The 23,364-nt window shown below is 39.2% G+C and overlaps 1 protein-coding gene across 3 annotated transcripts in view; it reads right to left on the reverse strand.

Annotated features, from left to right (window-relative positions):
- The window catches only part of PDE4C (phosphodiesterase 4C), a 707,892-nt gene that overhangs the window by 77,762 nt on the left and 606,766 nt on the right, over positions 1-23,364 (reverse strand). For all 3 annotated transcript variants that reach the window (XM_033954582.1, XM_033954585.1, XM_033954584.1), the window contains one exon: positions 10,679-10,772. In XM_033954582.1, coding sequence (XP_033810473.1) covers positions 10,679-10,772 — 94 coding nt within the window. The remainder of the gene's footprint in view (positions 1-10,678; positions 10,773-23,364) is intronic.

The following is a 23,364-nucleotide window of genomic DNA, read 5'->3' on the forward strand; positions in this document are numbered from 1 at the left end:
TATTTAAAACAGAGAACTGACGCAAGTTGAGTCTAATAATATTTCCACTGCCATAGCAACCAGAGACAATGTGCTCAGGAATGTTGGTCCTTTCCTTAAATTGATATTTCAAAGACCAAATGCCTGCCATGTGATTTTTTATTTCGATTCCCCTATTGGTTTGTGAAAAAGAAATGTGTTTGTGTGTGTATACATATATACACACTTTTTATATACATCCACTTGAAAATTAATGCCTAACAGGACACATATATTAAAGAGCTATTGAAATCATGATTTTTTTTTCCAAAAAGCTAACAAAATTAATTAAAAATTCCTCATTTCAACCATCCAGCTGTCTATTTTACCATGGAAATTCTTACAACAGGAAATAATTTCAAACTCTAATTCCATGGTAGTCTGTGTCATTCTAGGTTAGGTACACATAGTCATAAGAACATAAGAATTGCCGCTGATGGGTCAGACCAGTGGTCCATCGTGCTCACACGGTGGTCTTCTGGTCAAAGACCAGCGCCCTGAAACTAGCCCTACCTGCATACATTCCGTTTCAGCAGGAACTTGTCAAACTTGGTCTTGAATCCCTGGAGGGTGCTTTCCCCCATGACAGACTCCGGAAGAGCATTCCAGTTTTCTACCACTCTCTGGATGAAGAAGAACTTCCTTACGTTCGTACTGAATCTATCCCCTTTCAATTTTAGAGAGTGCCCTCTCGTTCTCCCTACCTTGGAGAGAGTGAACAACCTGTCCTTTTCTACCAAGTCTATTCCCTTCAGTACCTTGAATGTTTCAATCATGTCCCCTCTCAATCTCCTCTGTTCGAGGGAGAAGAGGCCGAGTTTCTCTAATCTTTTACTGTATGGCAACTCCTCCAGCCCCTTAACCATCTTAGTCGCTCTTCACTGGACCCTTTTGAGTAGTGCCGTGTCCTTCTTCATGTACAGCAACCAGTGCTGGACGCAGTACTCCAGGTGAGGGTGCACCATGGCCCGATACAGTGGCATGATAACCTTCTCCGATCTGTTCGTGATCCCCTTCTTTATCATTCCTAGCATTCTATTTGCCTTTTCGCCGCCGCCACACATTGCATGGACGGCTTCATCGACTTGTCGTTCAGAATTCCCAAGTCTCTTTCCTGGGAGGTCTCTCCAAGTACCACCCCAGACATCCTGTATTCGTGCATGAATTTTTGTTACCAACATGCATCACTTTACACTTATCTACGTTGAACCTCATCTGCCATGTCGATGCCCATTCCTTGAGCCTGATTATGTCACGTTGCAGATCTTCACAATCCCCCTGAATCTTCACTATTCTGAACAACTTTGTTTCGTCCGCAAATTTAATCACCTCACTTGTCATACCTATGTCCAGATCGTTTATAAAGATGTTGAAGAGCACAGGTCCAAGCACTGAGCCCTACAGCACCCCACTGGTGATGCTCTTCCAGTCTGAATATTGTCCATTTCCCCCACTCTCTGTTTCCTATGCTCCAGCCAGTTTTTAATCCACGTGAGTATTTCACCCTCGATTCCATGGCTCACAATTTTCCGAGTCATTCATGCGGAACCTTATCAAACGCCTTCTGAAAATCCAGATATACGTTGACCGGGTTGCCCTTGTCTATCTGTCTGTTTACTCCTTCAAAAAATGCAGCAAGTTCGTCAAACACGATCTGCGCCTCCACCATCTTTCCTGGTACCGAGGTCAGACTCACCGGTCTGTAGTTTCCCGGGTCTCCCCTCAAACCTTTTTTGAAGATCGGCGTAACATTCCCCACCTTCCAGTCCTCCGGAATCTTTCCGGATTTGATCGACACATTGGCTATTAGCTGAAGCAGTCACTTGAGAAAAAGCACACCAGGTTCTGAGAGAACTGTGTTTTCTTTCATCTCTCCTAACTGCTGCTCTTCCTGGGGATTCTATCAGCTGGTTCAACACAGCTATGAAATTCAAAGCTGTCACTTGGCCGCTTAACATAAGCCTCTGATTGGGAGCATTTAAAAGGAGGTCATGCTCCTTAGGGTGGGCGATAGGGGATTAACTTCAGATTTTGATCATTGTTATAGGAAAAAAGAAAAAGATACGTTTAATTCAGTGAACAATCTTATTTGATTATTGGGTGCTGTTGGTATGATGTGTTCATTACCGATAATAATAGGGAATAGGCCGGGGAGGAACTGAGGTAAGGTATGCTGGAAAAAGGCAGTTATTAAACATATTTTGAAGAACAAAGATCTAGATATATTTAATCCAGCTAGTTTTAGGCCAGTTTCAAATCTTTGCTTTTTAGCAAAACTGACAGAGCAGATAGTTTTAGAGCAATTGGTCTCTTATATTGAGTCAACAAAGGTTCTAAATCCAAGACAGGTAGGATTTTGAACTATACACAGTACTGAGACAGTTTTAGCAGGTTTCCTTGGTGAAGTTCACTATCTTGTATCAAAGGAACTTCGCTATGGTAAAATCTTTAGATCTGAGCTCAGCATTTGATCTAGTTGACCATGAACTTCTATTGAGATTGTTCCATGAGATAGTTTTGTTTTTTTTTTTGTTTTTTTTAAATTCTTTATTCATTTTTAAAGCTTACATCAAGTGTACAATTAATAAAACATTTAAGATTAAATACATCACTTGAATTTTCTTAATATATTCAGATACATAAGTTTATTTCCTTCCCATCCACTCATTCCATTCATATTTAATCAAATATTGATTAAGATAGGTTTAATAGGAGTGGTTTGGGATTGGTTTGCAGCCTTTCTCTGGGATCGTACTTTTAGAGTAGTTATGGATTGATCAACATCCAGTGATAGATTATTGGACTGTGGGGTACCACAAGGCTCAGCTCTTTCACCTATTCTGTTTAATATATTTTTAAGTTTTCTTGCAAGATGAATTCAGGAATTAGGAATCAGTACATATTTCTATGCAGATGCTATTTTGTTGGTATATGATTTATCCCCTTCACCATTGGATATGAGCCCTCTTTTTGGATGGTTTGGATAGGATAGAAGAATGGTTGGGGGAACATGGACTAGTATTGAATATGTCAAAAACCGTAGCGTGTTGTATTTCCGGTGACAAGGTACCACCATAACTAGATCTTTCACTAAACCATCAGATTATAATCGACTGTCATTTGAATTTTGAGAAGTGGGTTTCATATACAGTTGTGAAAGGATTTGGGACATTAAGACAACTTAGAGCTATTCGAGATTTCCTGGATGATAAATCGTTACATACTTTAATCCATGCTTTTGTTCTATCTAAGTTGGATTAAGGCAACTTGGTATATGCGGGAATAACAGTTGGGCAACTGAAACGTTTACAAAGAGTACAAAATGCGGCAATTCGGCTGTTAGGTCATGCACACATCTATGATCATGTAACTCCATTATATTTGAAATTCCATTGGTTACCAATGGAATTTAGAATTAAATTAAAAATCCTGATGCTGGCACAGAGGGCATTATTTGAGTTACAGCCATTATATCTCTCTAATATAGTGTTATTTTACATACCTAGTTGCTCGTTGAGATCTTTAAATGACAATAGAGTAGCTGTTCCCCATATCTCAAAGGCTCACCTTGCCTCAACCAGAAATGGTGCATTTTTCTAATTGGTTCCAATATTGTAGAACAATTTACCAGTAGAGTTAAGGAAGGAAGAATCATTTCAAAATTTTAAGAGACATCTAAAAGCACATTTTTTTCAAATGGCTCTCCCGAATTGAATAATGGAATTGGGAACGCAATCTGCCTTAATTTGTACTGATTTGGATTTGGATTTATTTATTCCATATAACAGTTTTAGTGAATATGTTTTAGAAATGTTAATTTCTTTGATGCTCTCAAGCTCTGCCAGTGGCTGATCTGTGAAGTGTGTTGTGCCGGGAGTTGTATTAAGTGATGTCTTAAATATAAAATGTATTTAATTTGTATTGCACTTATTGAAAATATTGAAAATGAATAAAGAATTAAAAAAAAAAAAAAAAGACCTGAACTAAAATATGACTGTTTGCTATCAGGCCACTTCAGATACTTTTCTATCTCTTAAATTTGTTTGATTTTATTTTTTATCTTCTTTCATTCTTTTGATTTTTTATTTCTTTGATTTTTGATCTTGGAAATATATTATATGTTGTTATTACATATTTTTAGTTTATCAGGTACTTTAGCTAGATTGTAAGCCTTTGGGACAGATAGGCTAGTTTTTCCTCAAGTACCTAATTTCATTTTAGTTTGATACTTTGTAAACCACTTAGGTCAGTAAAATGCAGAAGTGGTATATCAAATCTTAAATAAATATAAACAAAGATCTCTGTACCTGCTTTCTCTACCCTGCCTCGGCTCAAAGTCATAGTAAAATTAGGAACAGATGAAATGCTATGCAGTGGGAATTGTTTCATATTCCCCAATTAAAAGGCTACTTTCCCAAACCAGAAAAATCTAGCATTGTTTTCAAGAGCTCAGTGGGATACATTGAAAGTGGAAAACCTTTCATTGATGTTTTCTACATTCTTCATGTATTGTTGCATTTTATTCATGTGCTACTTTACAATTCTGGCGATATATTTGATCCTTTATTGCTTTGGGTTGAACTTTTATTCAAAGAAAGCATTATAAAAGTGTAACACAACATCCTGAACTGAAGATTGATATTCAAAAGCACGTATACAAAGGGTATTTACCCTGTGTCATCAAGGGCCACCGATGTACCAGGTTTTCAGGATATCCCTAATGAATATGCATGAGAGAGATCTGCATGAAATTGAAAATATGGGCATTCAATCTCTCTCAGTGACATCCTGAAGACACAACTGTTTATGGAGGCTTTTTTAAAAAACTATTTGGTAGACATATTTAATAAGAATGCTAAGTTGTGGTTATTGCACTTTATTTAATGGGATGGCTAATGTGTAAAATTTAAATTCATTGAGCTCTCGACATTATTTTAGGAGGATGAAATTACCGTGTAATTACAATGCAATCTGAATGCATTTTGTAAATCTATTGTTTATGAATTATTAAGAATGTTTTTTTCAATTGTTAACCGCTTAGTTTTAGGTGGTCTAGAAATTTTAGAAATAAATAAATAATAAAAGTCCAAGGACTGCAGTTGATAGCGGGGCCAACAGTGCAACTGATTTTGAACAAAAAAATTACAGCTCACTTGAATAGAGAATGTATTGTTGCATTTCTGGTGATATATCTGATCCTTTACTGCTTTGGGTTGAACTTTTATTCAAAGAATAAACCGCCTAGAACTGAAAGGAATTGGCGGGATAGAAGACACCAATGTAATGTAAAGAATGGAATTCAATAAGTGGGATAGTCCACTCTAAGTTAGTATTCTGCCACTGCGTGCCCTGGATCGATAGCATGGAATATTGCTACTCCTTGGTTTTGGCCAGGTATTAGTGACCTGGATTGGCCACCGTGCGAACAGGCTACTGGGCTTGATGGACCATTGGTCTGACCCAGTAAGGCTATTCTTATGTTCTTAAAGAGCGCTCTGCATGGAATGATCTTTACAGCTTTGCATGCATTTTGCATCTAACTTTGGGCACAATCATTTATGTACATGCTCGTTGGTATTCCATAACACCCTGCCTAAATTCTGGAAATCCTTCATGCTCCTCCCTATTTGGAATTGCACGCTATGAAATTTAGATGTGCACATTATAGAATAGGGCCAATCTGCATGTGACTCCTAATTACTGCCAATTAAGTGCTTGCTAACACCAATTATTGACTGTTAGCATCTAATTAACTAATTAGTTTATGCATGGCTCTGCGATCTGTGCCCAAACTTATGTGCCCAGCTTGGGCAACCCTTACAGAATCTGGCAGAAAGGGATATAGAACGGGAGGAACCACATTGTGTGCTGAGCTAATAAATGAGTTTAGCATATCCTTACGTAAGTCTTTTTCACACATTATGCTCATTTTTAGCATGGGTATATATTTGGCATCTTTCTATAGTTTTCTTGGCCGTGCACTAATGTTAGCATCAGCATGCATCCATTTAAAAAAAAAATACTATGGGATCACTTACCACAGCTAGTGTCTGCTGTGAAAAGGGGATTTAATGATATAAGTCCATCTCTTCGAGACTGCTTTCAACTCCTAATTCCTCTCACCTTTGGTTCTGCATCCTTAACTCTATATGTCATGTCTGTCCAAGTTAGACTGTAAGCTCTTCTGAGTAGGGACCATCTATTAAATGTCAAAATGTACAGCACAAAGTATTCCTTTCAGCACTATATAAGTGAACTATCAATCACTAAGTCAGTACTTTGTTTATTCCATTCAAATCTGTAACATTTCTAATCATTGTAAACCGCACAGAACTTCACGGTCCTGCGGTATATAAACTGTTATTATTATTATAAATAGTAGTAGTAGTAGTAGTAGGATCTTTCCCCGATTTATGAATCAGGGTGACGTCTGCCAAGTGCCAGGAATATGGCAATTCCTCCCCCTGCCTATATACTATTAAACATCTCTGTCAAGGGCTTAACCAATAAGAACATAAGAATAGCCTTACTGGATCAGACCAATAGTCCCTCTAGCCCAGTATCCCGTCTTCACGGAGGCCAATCCAAATCACAAATCCCTGGTTAAAAATCAAATAGTAGCAGCATTCCATGCCACTGATCCAGGGCAAGCAATGGCTTCTCCCATGTCTATCTCAACAGCAGTTTATGAACTTTTCCTCCAGGAACTTATTCAGACCTTTTTTAAAATCAGCTACATTAACCGCTCTTACCACATCCTCTGGCAACGCATTCCAGAGTAAAAAAAATATTTCCTCCTATTAGTTTTAAAAGTATTACTCATATATTATTCATGTGTAGTTATGAGATGGGGGTGGGATATAAATCTTTTAGTTATATATTGTTATGGAATTATCAAGTGATAATGTAATATGTTGTGTTCATATTTTAATGTACACTTGATGTATATGTTAAAATGAATAAAGATTTGGAAAAAAAAAAGTATTACTCTGTAACTTCATCGAGTGTCCCCTAGTCTTTGTAAATCTTGAGGCAGTATAAAATCAGTCCACTTGTACCCATTCTCCACCACTCAGGATTTTGTAGACTTCAATCATATCTCACCTCAGCTGTCTCTTTTCCAAGCTGAAAAACCATAACCTCTTTAGTCTTTCCTCATACGAGAGGAGTTCCATCCCTTTTATCAATTTGGTCGCTCCTTGAACCTTTTCTAGTGCCGCTATATCTTTTTTGAGATATGGAGACCAGAACTGAATGCAATACTTAAAGTGAGGTTGTAGAGAGGCATTATAACATTCTTAATCTTTGTTTACCATCCCTTTTCTAATAATTCCTAGCATTTTGTTTGCTTTCTTGGCTGCTGCCACACAATGGGCAGAAGGTTTCAATATATTGTCCAAGATGACACCCTGATCTTTTTCTTGAGTGCTGACCCCCATTTGAATGCTTCAGATAGCCTGAGGAATTGGAGCTATAAAACAGAAAGCTGAATATCTAGTGGATTCATAGTAGGCTTCTGAAGGGGGAGGGGATAAGTTGGAAGACTTTTCTGGGGGAAACAGATGAATATTCTGGCTGCTACCCAGAAATTACACAGATACCAGCCAATATTCAGTCCCAGCATCTGCATAAGCGATCAAAGTTAGCACAGCCTTTTGTATGGTCCTATTTGGTCACTTAGCTATGTGGGCACCAGCACTGAATATCGCTTGAACCATATACTTGCTAATTCTTCCCTGATTCCACCCCGAACAGCCCCATCGGTTTGTGATATGGAAGCTCTGATCCACCAGCTTCTACGGCCATATTACAAAGTCAGATAAATACCACAAAAGAAGCAGAATACTGCACAGGATCAAGAAAATGAAGTTACTTACCTGTAGCAGGTGTTCTCTGAGGATAGCAAGCATATATTCTCACAAACAGTGCCGTTATCCAACAGAACCTGGTGCGGACATGGCCAAGTGTACTGTTTCTTTAAATCTTTGAGGCTGAGAGTTCTTGATGAAGGAGAGGTTTCTGCTGGAAGTTTGAATGAGACTCTTTTGGTGGGCAGTCTGGGGGTCTGCTGATCCATTTTAGGGTGTGGCCCTGTGAGATAGATCAAATGACCATTGATCTGTGGTTATCAGGGACCAATGTTGGTGAAAATTAACAAGTGTTTCCCCTCCCCTCCTCCCCGACCAGAAGATTGGCCAGTAGAATCAGAATGATGTTGACTATGCTCTCTAAAAAGGAGTAAAAAAAATCGTTGTTGCTTTGACTGAACCTGAGATTGTGACTTTTAAGCCTGTTGCTGCTTTGCTTGAGGACATTGCTGGTTAGAGGATCTAGAAGCAGAGGCAGAAAGTTGGTTGCATCTATGTTTTGTTTTGTAGTAATAGGAATATCTAGAACAGTGGTCTCAAACTCAAACCCTTTGCAGGGCCACATTTTGGATTTGTAGGTACTTGGAGGGCCGCAGAAAAAATAGTTAATGTCTTATTAAAGAAATGACAATTTTGCATGAGGTAAAAGTCTTTATAGTTTATAAATCTTACCTCCCCCCCCAAAGGCCTGCATGTTCCCCCCTTCTTTGCAGCGTCCTCCAGCTTGAAGATAATTACCGCAGCCTGCAGAGAGGATTGCAGAGAGGTGTTGTAGCGTTCCTTGCAGGCTGCCATCGGCCTCTGCAGCACGTTCCCTCTGATGTCATGGTCAGGATCAGGATCGCGGCAGAGGGAACGTGCTGCTGAGGACAACGGCAGCCTGCAAGGATCGCTACAGCACCGGCAATCCTCTCTGCAGGCTGTGCTAATTATCTGAAGGTAAGAGGGAGGCCAGGGGGGAAGCCGGAGAATGCTGCAAAGAGCGAGCAGCACTATTACAGATAGCACTAGTACAGACTGTGGGCTGCAAAATAGTACCTGGTGGACCGCCATGAGTCTGACCCAGGCCATGAGTTTGAGACCAGTGGTCTAGAAGGACCTGAATATCTTCTACTAGATGTGGAAGAAGACTGTTTTGATTTTGACACAGTTGTAATAATATCTGCATGCTTTTTAATTTTATCCACAGCCTCTTCAACTTTATCTCCAAAAAAAGTTGTCACCTCTTCAAGGAACATCTGAGAGGCATTCCTGATTGAATTCCAATCAATGGAAAGTTATTTGGGTTTTCGAAAGCTATTGAAAATGTGGCTTTTTACTGAAAACTTTTATATTGTGTAATGAGCACTATAACATGGATGGTAAGGAGAGTCAGAATGCAATGGGTAACAGCTATTTATTGAAGTCTTTTATATAGTTAATGAGTGGATTTGTTAATGAGGGTTGCAAATGAGGGTTGCAATTAGATGATTATTATATTGGAGTGGGTTCTATGGATGTGATGGTATAATTAGTATAATAATAATTGTTGTACAATGAGATATTATTAAGTTTGTAACTTGTTATAATGAGCTGTTTTTAGACTTGTAAACTGCTATAGCACTTCAGTTTTTAGCAGTATATTAAGTATTAAAATAACAGAAAATCCAAGTTTCCAAGTTTATTAAAAATTTGTTTTACCGCCTTATCAAATATTTCAAGATAGTTGTACAATAAAATCAAGGGCTCAAGAAAGACTTGCGGGCTTTAAATTGAGTACTGTCCAGGTTTTGTTGGAAGGGGCGGAAACCTAGGTTGTGATATGATTTCCTGGTGGGTGGGTGGCAGCAGGGGTGTTGCGGCGTTTCAGATTTTGGGTTATACAATTTAGCTTGTCTTTTGCGCCACCTTAAGGATTGGTTGTTTGGGGAATCTCAATATACCCTTACTTCTTTTGAAGCTGCCCTGTATGTCCCATACTCTCTTCTTGCTTTGCTTCATCTGTCGCATGAGGCTTTGCCTCGGGAGTTCCGCGGCACTGTGCTTTTGGCTGCTATGAGGGAGGCATGGGAGGGCCTGGTGCGGCATCTGGGGGGAATCCATGGGCGAGTAATTTGTTGCCCCTGATGGGCAATCCTCTTTTTGTGCCCAGGCTGGACAATCCTAGTTTTCGTCACTGGAAAAAGTTGGGTGTTTTCTTGGTGAAACATCTTTTGCTAGCACACTTCTTAAAGTCACTCAGCACCTTCATGGGCATGGAAGGAAAAACAGCGGACAAAGTCAAATGGTCCAGGGAACTCAAGTAGATTCAAACCAGGAAACATCAATGCCTCATAGGCATGGGAAAAGGCTCAAGGGTCCCAAAAGCCCAAAATTAAAAAGTAGTAAAAAATGAATGAAATTTGAGGAGAAATGTAATTATATGATTAAACTAAAATTTATGAAGAAAAGAAGGAAAATATATACTGGGAAGGCACAAAAATTAACAAACGTTTGATATGCTAAGGAGAGACTGAAGAGTGCAGCCTCTCAGCTCTGCGGAAAACTTGAGACTGATAGTCCTGCACTTTGAAGTCGGGTGGGAAAGCACCTGTACACATGCAGTGGGGGCACTGCCCCAAAGACTTAAAGAAACAATACATTTGGCAGTGTCTGCACTGGGTTCTATCGGATGATATCACCCATTTGTGAGAATATCATGCTTGTCTTCGGAGATTAGTTGATACCTTTCTTGAAGAATAATTACTTTTTCTCCATAAGTTTGCTATATGAAATGTCTATGATGTGCAAAGAGTGTCACAACAGCTACTCACCTAGGAAAGTGTTTGCTATATACTCGGACACCTGGTTCCCAGAGCGACTGGTTTCTGATAAATGGGTCAATTCTCTATTCAGCATCCTTTTGAACTGCAACAGGAAACAAAATCTTAGTTATAATAATTGCTTTTCAAGGTTCTGTGGATAGAGCAGAGAACCTTTATCTAAGTCCTTCTATGAACACTTACTAAAGCAGGAATCCATTAGTGATTGGAGAATGAGATGTAATCCAGGGCCTCCTCTCCTCCCTCCAAGTGCACAACCTTGGGGGAAGTCATGGAGATGAAAATTTTGAAAAGCTAAGTCTAATAGATGCTGGCACTGTTATCTCAAAGCTGGGACATTAGATCATTTGTTATTCTATTGTCCATTGATACTTGCTTTTTGGAAATCAATATGGGGTCAAATAAATTGTTTATTGGAAAATCCAGTGGCATTATCGTATGATACTATACTGTTTGGCATGTCAATGAGGGCCAAAAGTCAAATATCATCTAATAATAACAGGCTTTTACTTATTATGACAGGGGTTGACATACAACAGATTACGAGTAATTGGAAAAACTGTGAGAGACAGAATTACAGTTTCTGGTGGAACTCTTTATGTCACATTTATAAAATAGAAAGGAGAATAGCCATACAGCGGGGGAATTTTAGAAAATTTCAGGAGATTTGGGAGCCATTATTAACAAAATATTGTAATGATTGAATATTATTTTCCCCCTTAAATTTGCATGTCCAAGGTGGGGGGAGGGGGAAGGGTATTTTGGTTTGATTATTAAAGTAAGGTATATAGGAATGGGGGTTATGGTAGGTTTTCTTGAATTTTAAGAATATTATTGATTGGGGGAGGGGGGATAAATTCTGATATGGATTTTAACAGAATATTAAGTGTTGTATCTGAGTTTAAAATATTATATATGCTGTTACACTTATTGTAAGTGTTTCAAAAATGAATAAAGAATTGAAAAAAAAGAAAAGCTATTAACTTATATAAACGGCTACCTCCATTGGTAGAAGGGCTATTTGAAAACTGTTCACCCTGTATGCGGGTAAAAATACATGCGTTTACTTTATCTGCATTTTGTGGTGGCATTTTCAGCCAGGAAAGGGGGGGGGGTGTTAATAATGCATGCAGTTTTGCACATTCAGTAGCATTTTGGGGGTGATTTTATAAAGCCTGTTCAATGTATAAAACCTGCTTTACAGACCTGCACAGTCCACATAGGTTCATAAAAATTAGACACACTGAAACAATCTGCACATAGGTGTTCCCAGAGTAATAGTTTGGATACAATGGAGGCAACGTCAAACTGTGCATACATATTTTATAAAATAAGTAGGTAAACAAGTAAAGTACATACACACCTTTACATCATCTTCAGAGCAGGTGTAAACTTGTGTGTGGGCATTTACACACTATTGAGGCAGGTTCTAGGTACCTATGTTATAAAGTCTACATTGGCTTTAGAAAATAGGCATCTTTTTGCATGTCTCACATAGGTGTCCTATTACAAAATGACCTCCAAAGTGCAATATTTATCTTGGGAAAAGTACTCACAAAAAAGCAGGCTGCAAATAGTCTGTTGGTACTTTTCCTGGGTAATTTCAAAGGGAACATACATACACACATACTCCTCACTGAGAACTGGTGCAAAGTCTATGGGACAAAAGTCCCTGCAGATGGTATCAAAATGCACAGCTTTGAAAATTGCTGTCTAGCTCCCTGTGCTTCCAGGACCCAGATGAAAACAAGGTTTGCTTTGATATGTCTTTTCTGTATGACAAATAAATAAAGTGGAAGGGGATGTATTTGTGGATTGCTAATATTCCCCATGAGGAGTTCTATACAATTTACAGAAAGCAGCAACTGGTCATATCTAGGGAGTTACACTTCTCCCTCCGTATCCACGGTGGTTAGGGGCAAAGCCGGCCCGTGAATATTAAAAAACCGCAAATAATATTCAGGCTGATTCTTTCCCTAACCCCTGCTTCCCCCCGGCTATTTTAAGCCCTCCCTTAAGCCTTACCTGGTGGTCTAGCGGGTTTTCGGGCAGAAGCGATCTTTCCACGCTCCTGCCCCGTGCAAATCGCTCACAGGAAATGGCTACCTTGAGCTTCTGTAGTAGTCTCGAGAGACGACGAGATCAAGGCACCCATTTCCTGTGAGCGAACTGCATGGGGCAGGAGCGTGGGAACATCGCTCCTGCCCGAAAACCCGCTAGACCATCAGGTAAGGCTTAAGGGGGGCTCATAGGGCTTATAATAGCCCAAAAAATGAAAATGATTTTTTTGGCAGAAAATCACTAATAATCAAAACTGTAGATACGGAAACCGGGACTACGGAGGGGGAAGTGTACATTATTACATCCAGTGCAGGCATAAGGGTTACAATCTTACGTGGGGAACTGGATATATTGTATGAGTTAGCAAGGAATTATATTGAGGGTTCATTGGGTGGTATGTCTATCCTGAGGATATAGGTTCTTTTTAATCTAGGAGTCAATTTACTAGCATTAGGTAATTCATGAATAAGTAAGTTTTCAGGTTTTTACAGAAGATTTTATAAGAGGGAGAGGTTCTGAATTGAGCTGAGAGTTCCACCATTTTGCTGCTAGGTATGAAAAGGTTATTGAGTGTATTATGCTGTATTTAATGCCTCTGGGGTTAGGGAATAATAGGGCTAGATTCACTAAGCAAACCGATTGTGTACCGATTGGTGTGCGACCCCTTTGCGACCCGATTTTCCTCCAACCCGATTCACTAACCTCTGTGCCGATCCGATTCCGATCCATGCATGCAAATGAAGGGAATCGACATGCAAAGTAGACAGGGACGCGATTCACTACACAAATCTGGGACACCAACTGGGCTGGCCAATCAACAGAAGATGCGGCTGCTGGGGGCCAGTCGCACACGTCCCTGCTGACTCTCCTGCTCCATTGCCGCCCTGCTTTCTGCCCCAATCTGCCCTGACTCTCCTGCCCCGATCTTCTAGCCCTGCTCTCTGACCTGAGCTCTGCCCCAACTCTCCTGCCCCGATCTTCCAGCCCTGCTGTCTGCCCCACCTCTCCTGCCCCAATCTCTGCTCCGAATCTCCTGTCCCGATCTTCCAGCTCTGCTCTCTGCCCCGACTCTTCTGCCCCGATCTTCCAACTCTGCTGTCTGCACCGAGCTCTGCCCCAACACTCTTGCCCCGATCTGTGCTCCGATTCTCCTACCCTGACTCGAGCACGTGGTTTTAACCCGTGGGTTAAAACCACGGGCTTGCAAGTAAAAAATAATTTTTTTTTTTTTTAAAAAAACAGACATCAAACGCATGCGCAGACCTTCTACAGGTAAAGTAGATGGTCTGCGCATACGTCTTGATCACTGGAGAATGATCTATGAGGTCAGTCCTCCGATTGCCCTCATTTGAATACAGGCCCATTGTGAATCAGTTGGCCTGCGTCGGATCGGACACTGAGCGGACTGACTCGGCCAGGTTAGTGAATCTAGACCTTAGTCTTAGGTGGATGCTCATCAAATTGTAGTTCTTGTTTGGTAGAAGTTCTACTAATTTTGTTAAGTATTCAGAGGATTCACCATGGAGGATCAGGAAGATAATTGTACATAGTTTAAAGAGGCATCTTGCTTCGATGGAGAGCCAATGTAGTTTGAGGTATAGAGGTGTTATTTTCTCATATCTTGTTGCTGAGAATATTTGCCTGGCTGCTGCGTTCTGTAGAGTTTGTATTTTTTTGTGCTTGTCTACTCTGCAGCCTACATGGAGTATGTTGCAATAGTCTAGCTGAGATAATACTAGTGATTGGATTAGGAGTTGGTAGGTTTCTCTTTCAAAGAAGGGACGTATCTGACTTATTTTGTCAGTATGACATGAAACAATTACACATTCCTACTGTTTAGCTTGGTATAAAGCTGATAAATAAATATTGGCTAAGTTTGCACTAATATGAGCTGTTTTGATTATTTATTTTACTCTATTGCTAGTCTCATTGATTTAAATAGGCATACCACAGTGGTCAAGCATGATAACTGAAAGAATTCAAAAAGATAGAGATGACCAAACACAGATCAAATGCTCAGTTTAAATGTGATACAATATTTATTAAAAGTCCTGACAGTAAACTAATAAAAAAAAATTGGTTGTATTATCAGGACTTTTTTTTTTTTTTAAATAAATCTTTATTCATTTTTCATCTTACAACAAGTGCATAAATATTAAACAATTGACACTGAAAACATAATTTGAAATTCTATCATTATATAATGGTAATATATATAATTTAAACCCTTCCCTCCCACCATTCCTAAATTCTTTATTCAGTTTTTCATCTTACATCAAATACACAATATTACATCATTTGAACTTGTACAATATCACTTAAACTTCTATTATCATCTTAAATACATAAATTTATTCCCTCCATCCCCCACCCTACCCACAAATAATGTAATGGAAAAAAAAATCATAAAAACATTACATTCATATTGATAAAATCTTTAATATATCTATATACCACCCCTCCTCCCCATAATTATAAATGTACTTTCAGTGTAAAATGGAGTCTAATCATTACAATAAATTATCAATGGCCCCCAAACCTTTTTAAAATTATTATAATTCCCTTTTTGTAATGCAATTATTCTTTCCATTTTGTATATATGGCACAACGAATTCCACCAGAAGGTGTAATTAAGTCTAGTGTAATTTTTCAAATTCCTGGTGATATGTTGAATGGCAACTCCTGTCATTATCAATAAAAGTTTATTATTGCTTGATGAAATTTGGCTTTTTATTCTCATTGAGGTACCGAATAAAATTGTATCATATGATAGAGCTACATGGTTCTCAAATAAACAATTAATTTGAGACCAAATTGATTACCAAAAGGCCAAGATGCAAGGACAATAGACTGTTAAGTGATCCAGAGTCCCTACTTCTAGATTACAATGCCAGCATCTATTAGACTTAGAGCTATCCAACCTTTATAATATAACTGGGGTCCAAAATGCTCTATGTAACAAAAAGAACTAAGTTTGTCTCATAGATGCAGACACACTGTACATCGCATTCTCCAAGACCAAATTCGTGGCCATTGAGATGCAAAAATCTGATGCTTAATCTCAATGCTCCAAATGTCTCTAAGGCCATTCTTTGGTTTTTCATATATCAGGACTTTTAATAAATATTGGTTTATCTATTTGTCACATTTAAACTAACTAGTCCTTTTACTAAGGTGAGGTAGCCGATTTAGCGCACGCTAAGCATGCTACATGCTAACGTATGTGAATGCGTCCATAGGATATAATGGACGCTTTAGCACGCATTAGCGTTTAGTGTGCGCAAAAACAGCTAGCGCGACTTAGTAAAAGGACCTCTAAGTGTTTGGTGAACTATGCTCTTTTTTTCTTCTGTTCTACTATGCGGAGTTTGTTTCTCCTTTTTGATTTGTGATAAATGAAAAGTTAGAGATCCCAGTCTATACTGGGGGATGGGGGTGGGAAGGGGAGAAACCCATTATAACATGGAAGAGTGCAGAGGGCTCATATGGCTAATATCCAACCATCTATCCCAAGGGGAAATCCTTACATTAATTAACTAACCCAAAATTAATCAAAGGAAATTTCTGTAATGCAGGGTTGTCCAATGTTGATCCTTGATGGCAGCAATCTAGTTGAGTTTTCAGGATTTCCCCAATGAATTAGCATGAGATCTATTTGCATGCACTGCTTCCACTGTATGCAAATAGGTCTCATGCATATTCATTTGGGGAATCCTGAAAACCCAACCTAGCAAGGGCAGAGGTTGGACACTCCTGCTCTAATGTGTCATCAGCAATAAAGTCAGACAATAAACATTGGAGAGAGGAGGAGGGGGAATTCTCTCCCCCTCATACCCTCCTTCCAGCCTACCTACATAATCCACCATCATCTCCTTCCGCTTACACATCTCTTTATCCCCACCCCATCAGTTTTCTCCCCCTTCTATAACCAATTTCTCTGTAAAGGAAAGGAAATCTTTCACAGCTGAGATCACTGCCTTGTTATAATGGTGCAATGCACTAAATCACTGCTGTGCTGGTATTACATAAAAAGAAAAGACAGAGCCTTTCAACTTCTGACAGAGCTCTTCAGCAACTACTGCACTAGCACTTAACTGGTTGACCTGTATTTGTGAAAGTAAATCAGAAATGATTTTATCCTGGTTGTGTTTTTCACAAGAGTTGATCACAGCAAATAGATGCAGAGATCTCTCTGTGATATGATCATACGCCAAAATGAAAATGACACTGTGGAGCAGATGTTCTTGATGTAAACTTTTCTTGAATCCAGCAAATAAAAACTATTCAAGCAATGCACATGAAGTCTATGAATGATGCGGACCCAACACGGTCTGTGTTTTGGCTAAAATTGCCTTCTTCAGGGGTCCTATGGAAATATGTATATGTGAGCAACTAATAAATGTAAATGTGTAAATGATTTAATTATTTACCCCCTTTTAACAAAACCGCAAAAGTGGTTTTTAGTGCCAGCAGGTGCGCTGAATATACAGCGCTGCTCTCGACACTCAGTTCCTATGAATGTTGGGAGCAGTACAGAACAGAAACCAAAATCCACAGAGAAAGTACAGCGCATTCAGCAAACCAGCGGTTTTATAAAAACATGCTAAAAAATGCTTCCGCGGTTTTGTAAAAAAAAAAAAAAAAAAGGGGGGGAGGGATTAATGACTTATTAAATCATTCACAAATTGAACAACACCTAATTTCTCATGCAGCTTTTAGTAAGAAAAAATAATAATTGCACCTTTCACACATAATTAAGGACCTCTGTAAACTGGACTTTTCTTTGGTGTTCTATGATGCGGAGTGGTGTGTGTTATAATAAAATCAAGGTAATATTGTGGGACAGGCAGCAGCATTAATCTTACCCAGCATCCTAACTACTAGGTAGAAAAGGGTTTTTAGCTTGATGATTTATTTCTATTGAATTTAAGGATGTCTAATTTTATAAAATTGTAAACCACCTTGAATAACTATTGTCATTATCACATTATAGTAAATAACATTTTACTTCTCTTTCTTTAAAGATTGTAGTTCATCTCCCTCACCTTTTGTACCAGTTATTTAATACGTATATATTTTATTTTTAATTGTATAAAACTATCCTGTTTTGTCCCCTATTTTAAAATGTTCTACGCATTGAAGTATTAGACATTGCGTGTACAACAAACCTTAATGAAACTAATCAATAAATTAACTTTAGCTTCCAAGATGTATTTCAGAATACTTCTGTTTGTATAGAATGCATTATAGTTGAAAACTGATCCTCCTGTATATAAAAGGACAACGGGGCAAATTCTATAAATGACGCCTAAATGTTAGGTATTGTTTAGGCGTCCAGCACTACAGTGCTCAGCGCGATTCTATTATGCTTAGATATACAATAGAGAATCACACTCATTGACACTCAGCGAATCTTTTTTTTTTTTTTAAATTCTTTATTGATTTTAAAACTTTCATCAAGTGTACAAAAATTGCAATACAATAACATATATTTAATCACTTGTACATCTTAACGTTATATCTTATAATTGCAAATATAACCCTCCCTCTCCCACCTTGAAATCCCTCTAGTATGTTATTTTTCATATAATATAAATCCTCCCCCCACCCCACCCTTATCTTACATATTAAATATAGATATATTAGAAAAATGGCATTAATCATGACAAAAGGACTGGAAAGACCATAGTAGGCTTAATTTTAAATTTTGGTGGAATTCGGTATGTCACATATACAAAATGGAAAGATCAATAGCGGTACAAAATGGAAATTATAAAGACACTCAGCGAATCTAAGTTCGCCTATATTGTTAGGTGTTCTTTATAGAATTGGGTGGTTTTTTGTACATGCTTTGCAGTATTGTTGTTTAGGTGTGCTTTGGAGAATCACTGTTTAGGTGCTGTATAGACATCCTGATGGCGTCTATGACATAATTGCATTTTAGCATCATGATGTCATTAGAACAGCGATTTTATAAAGATACTAAAGCGATTCTAGGAATTTTACCAAGCCAAATAAATTTTGTAAGAATACGATTTAATTTTTTATAAAAAGACCCCTGAAAAAAAATTGGTATCATACCCATTTGATAACAAACTACAGGCAATATCATCATTTTGATAGTTTGTACTCTCCCCCACCAAGAAAGATGTAAAGGATTCCATTGCTCGCACATTTCTGTTACCTTCTGTAATAAAATTTTTCCATTCTCTTTCATTGTGTCTTCCTGCGTATTTTTTATCTTAATACCTAAATATTTTATTCTGTCCTCCTTCCATAGAAAGGGGAATGAATCAAACAAGTCTTTAGGTACAGTGTACATTTAGTGGAAGAACTTCTGATTTACTCCAGTTTATCTTATATCCTGAAAATTTTCCAAATTTCTCTATCAATTCAAGTAAGCATGTAATGTTGTTTCTGGATTTCTCAAATGAAGCAGTATATCATCTGCGTATGCAGAGACCTTATATTCCCGATCTGAATAAGGAATACCCTATATCTCCTTCACTTGCTGAATAGCTAATAACAAGGGTTCTAATCCATGAGACAAACTTTTTTCTTTTACATAGAACATTTTGGACCCCAGTTAGATTACAAAAGTTAGATAGCTCTAAGTCTAATAGATGCTGGCATTGTCATCTCGAAGCAGGGACTCTAGATCATTTATTATTCTATTGTCCATTTATCTTGGCCTTTTGGAAATCATTATGGGGCCAAATAAATTGTTTATTGGAAAATCTGTGGCATTATCTTATGATACAGTTCTATTTGGTATGTCAATGAGATCAAAGAGCCAAATTTCAACTAAAAATAACAGGCTTTTATTGATTATGACAGGGGTCATCATACAACATATCACAAGTAACTGGAAAAATTGGAATAGGCTCAATTACAGTTTTTGGTGGAATTCACTATGTCACATCTATAAAATGGAAAGAACAATAACCATACAAAAAGGGAATTATAATAAATTTAAAGAGATCTGGGGGCCATTGACAAATTACCGTAATGAATAGATACCATTTGTCCATTATAAGTACAATGCAAATAAGGGAGTGGGTGGGAGGGGGGGTTCTGAATTTTTATTAACTGTTTAGTTCCAAAGGAAAGAAAATTTTATAGGATTTATGTGAATGTATAGGATATGGTAGGGATGGGAGGGAGGGATTAAATATTATCATTTATTATTAACGTTTAATATGATGGAAATTCAAGTGTTATATTCAATTTCAAATGTCATTTATTAATACACTTGTTGTAAGTTGCAAAAATGAATAAAGATTTTTTTTTTTTTTTAAAAGAACTGCAATTTTATGCTGTTTACATTAAAATTGTATGCAGTTAAATGGTGTGCAGGAGGCAGCCAAATTTATGGAGGACTCCAAGCTGCTGGCCAAGCTCTTCCTCCCCAAGGAGCAACACTATTTTAATAATAATAATAATAACTTTATTCTTGTATACCGCATTACCATGGAAGTTCTATGCGGTTAACAGATGAAGAGACTGTATATTTACAGTGAAGTTACAATTTCGTTAATGTTACATTTATAATTTTAGACGATACATATTCGGTCAAGTTACCTTTACATTCTAGACAATAAATATACGGTGAAGTTATTTTGGCAGCTAGGTTATATGTTCGGAGTAGTTACATTTGCTATAAGCTCGATACAGCGGCGTTATAGATGGCAGTGTTACATGAGGCGGTAAGGGTCTAGGGTAAGGGTCTAGGGGGGAGAGGTCAGAAGAGGAGGGAGGATAAATCAGAGGAATTTGTCAAAAAGGTAGGTTTTAGTTAACTTCCTGAATGTTTGATAGTGGGGGGAATTGGAGATGTCCTCCCAGGCCAGAAAAGAATGTACTTATAGTACAGAAGGGCCTGGTAGAAACTCACCCAGAGATACTACTACTACTATTTATTATTTCTATAGCGCTGAAAGACGTACGCAGCGCTGTACATTTTAACATACAATAGACAGTCCCTGCTCAGAAGAGCTTACTAATTTATACAGGACATTTCAGGGTTGGGGAGATTATGGTACAGGAAATGATACAGTGGATATAGTTATCTGACAGCAGTGAGTGGGAGTTAAGAGTTGAAAGCAGTTGCAAAAAAGTGGACTTTTAGCTTGGATTTGAATGCCTCTAGGGAAGGAGCCTGTTCCAGGCAAACAGTGCTGCAAGAAAGAAGGGATAGCGTCTGGAGTTGGCAATGGAAGAGAAGGGTATAGATAAGAGGGGCTTGCCTGATGAATGGAGATCACGGGGCGGAGATAAGTAAAGAGAGATATTGGGGGATTCAGAATGAATGCACTTGTAAGTCAGTAATAGTGGTTTAAAATGTATTCGGAAATGGATGGGGAGCCAATGAAGTGAGGAGAGGGGTAATGCGAGAATAGCGGCTCTCATGGAATACAAGTCGTGCAGCAGAATTTTGAATGGATTGAAGAGGCGAGAGAGGGGTATGCGGGAGGCCCAAGAGAAGTACGTTACAGTAGTCTAAGCACGAGGTGATGAGAGTGTGGACAAGGGTTTTGGTAGTATGTTCAGAGAGAAGAGGATGGATTTTGGTAATATTATAGAGAGAGAAGCGACAGGATTTGGCGGTTTGTTGTATCTGAGCAGAGAAGGAGAGAGAGGCGTCAAAGATCACCCCAAGGTTGCGAGTCGACGAGACAGGAAGGAGGATAGTGTTATCCACAGAAATAGAGACTGGCGAGAGGAGGGAGGCGAGTTTAGACGGAAAGATAAGGAGTTCATTTGTAGCCATATTCAGTTTTAGATGGCAGTGAGACATGCAAGCAGCAATGTTGGACAGGCAGGCTGAAATTCGGGCCTGAACGCCTGTAGAGATATCTTGTGTGGAGAGATAGATCTGGGAGTCGTCAGCATAGAGGTGATATTGAAAACCATGAGAGGAGATCAGTGTACCAAGTGAGCAGGTATATATGGAAAAGAGGAGAGGGCCCAGGACAAAGCCTTGGGGTATGCCAATAGACAGTGGGATGACGGTGGCGGAGGATCCACCGTAACATACGCTGAAGGTATGATGAGAGAGATAGGAAGAAAACTAGGAGAGAGTAGAACCCTGAAATCCCAGCGAGGACATGTCGAGAAGGAGATGGTGATCAACAGTGTCAAAGGCAGCAGACAGATCGAGAAGAATGAGGATTGAGTACAGTCCATTGGATTTAGCCAGGAACAGGTCGTTAGAGACTTTGTACAGTGGAGAGGGTGAAAGCCCGATTGAAGTGGGTCAAGAATATTATGAGAACATAAGTACATAAGAATTGCCACTGATGGGTCAGACCAACGGTCCATCATGTCCAACAGTCCGCTCACGCGGCGACCCTCTGGTCAAAGACCAGCGCCTTAACTGAGACTAGCTCTACCAGCGCACGTTCTTGTTCAGCAGGAACTTGTCTAATTTTGTCTTGAATTCCTGGAGGGTGTTTTCCCCTATGACAGACTCCGGAAGAGCGTTCCAGTTTTCTACCACTCTCTGGGTGAAGAAGAACTTCCTTATGTTTGTACGGAATCTATCCCCTTTCAACTTTAGAGAATGCCCTCTCATTCTCCCTACCTTGAAGAGGGTGAACAACCTGTCCTTATCTACTAAGTCTATCCCCTTCAGTACCTTGAATGTTTCGATCATGTCCCCTCTCAATCTCCTCTGTTCGAGGGAGAACAGGCCCAGTTTCTCTAATCTTTCACTGTATGGCAGTTCCTCCAACCCCTTAACCATCTTAGTCGCTCTTCTCTGGATCCTTTCAAGTAGTACCGTGTCCTTCTTCATGTATGGTGACCAGTACTGTACGCAGTACTCCAGGTGAGGGTGCACCACGGCCCGGTACAGCGGCATGATAACCTTCTCTGATCTATTCATGATCCCCTTCTTTATCATTCCTAGCATTCTGTTCGCCCTTTTCACTGCCGCCACACTTTGCATGGATGGCTTCATCGACTTGTCGATCAGAACTCCCAAGTCCCTTTCCTGGGAGGTCTCTCCAAGTACCGCCCCGGACATCCTGTATTCGTGCATGAGATTTTTGTTACCGACATGCATCACTTTACACTTATCCATGTTGAACCTCATCTGCCATGTCGATGCCCATTCCTCGAGCCTGATTATGTCACGTTGCAGATCTTCGCAATACCCCTGCATCTTCACTACTCTGAATAACTTCGTATCGTCTGCAAATTTAATCACCTCACTCATCGTACCTATGTCCAGATCGTTTATAAAGATGTTGAAGAACACGGGTCCAAGCAGAAAGGAAGTCCAGGCAACAGTGGTGAACAGCACGTTTGAGCAGTTTAGATAGGAAGAGGAAGAGGGAGATAGAGCGGTAGTTGGAGGAGGATGTAGGGTCTAGCGAGGGCTTTTTAAGGAGGGGTGTAACTACAACATGCTTGAAGACATCAGGAACTGTAGCAGTGGAGAGCAAAAGGTTGAGGATGTGACAGATGGGAGGGATTACAGCGGGAGCAATGGATCCAAGTAGGTGGGTAGGAATCATATCAGAGGAACAGGTGGTGGGTTTGGAGGAGGAGTGAAGGTGAGCAGTTTCCTCTTTCGTAACTTCAGAAAAGGAAGAAAGGGTTGTTGAACAGAG

This window comes from Geotrypetes seraphini, chromosome 8, assembly GCF_902459505.1.
Source record: "Geotrypetes seraphini chromosome 8, aGeoSer1.1, whole genome shotgun sequence".
Taxonomy (NCBI): domain Eukaryota; kingdom Metazoa; phylum Chordata; class Amphibia; order Gymnophiona; family Dermophiidae; genus Geotrypetes; species Geotrypetes seraphini.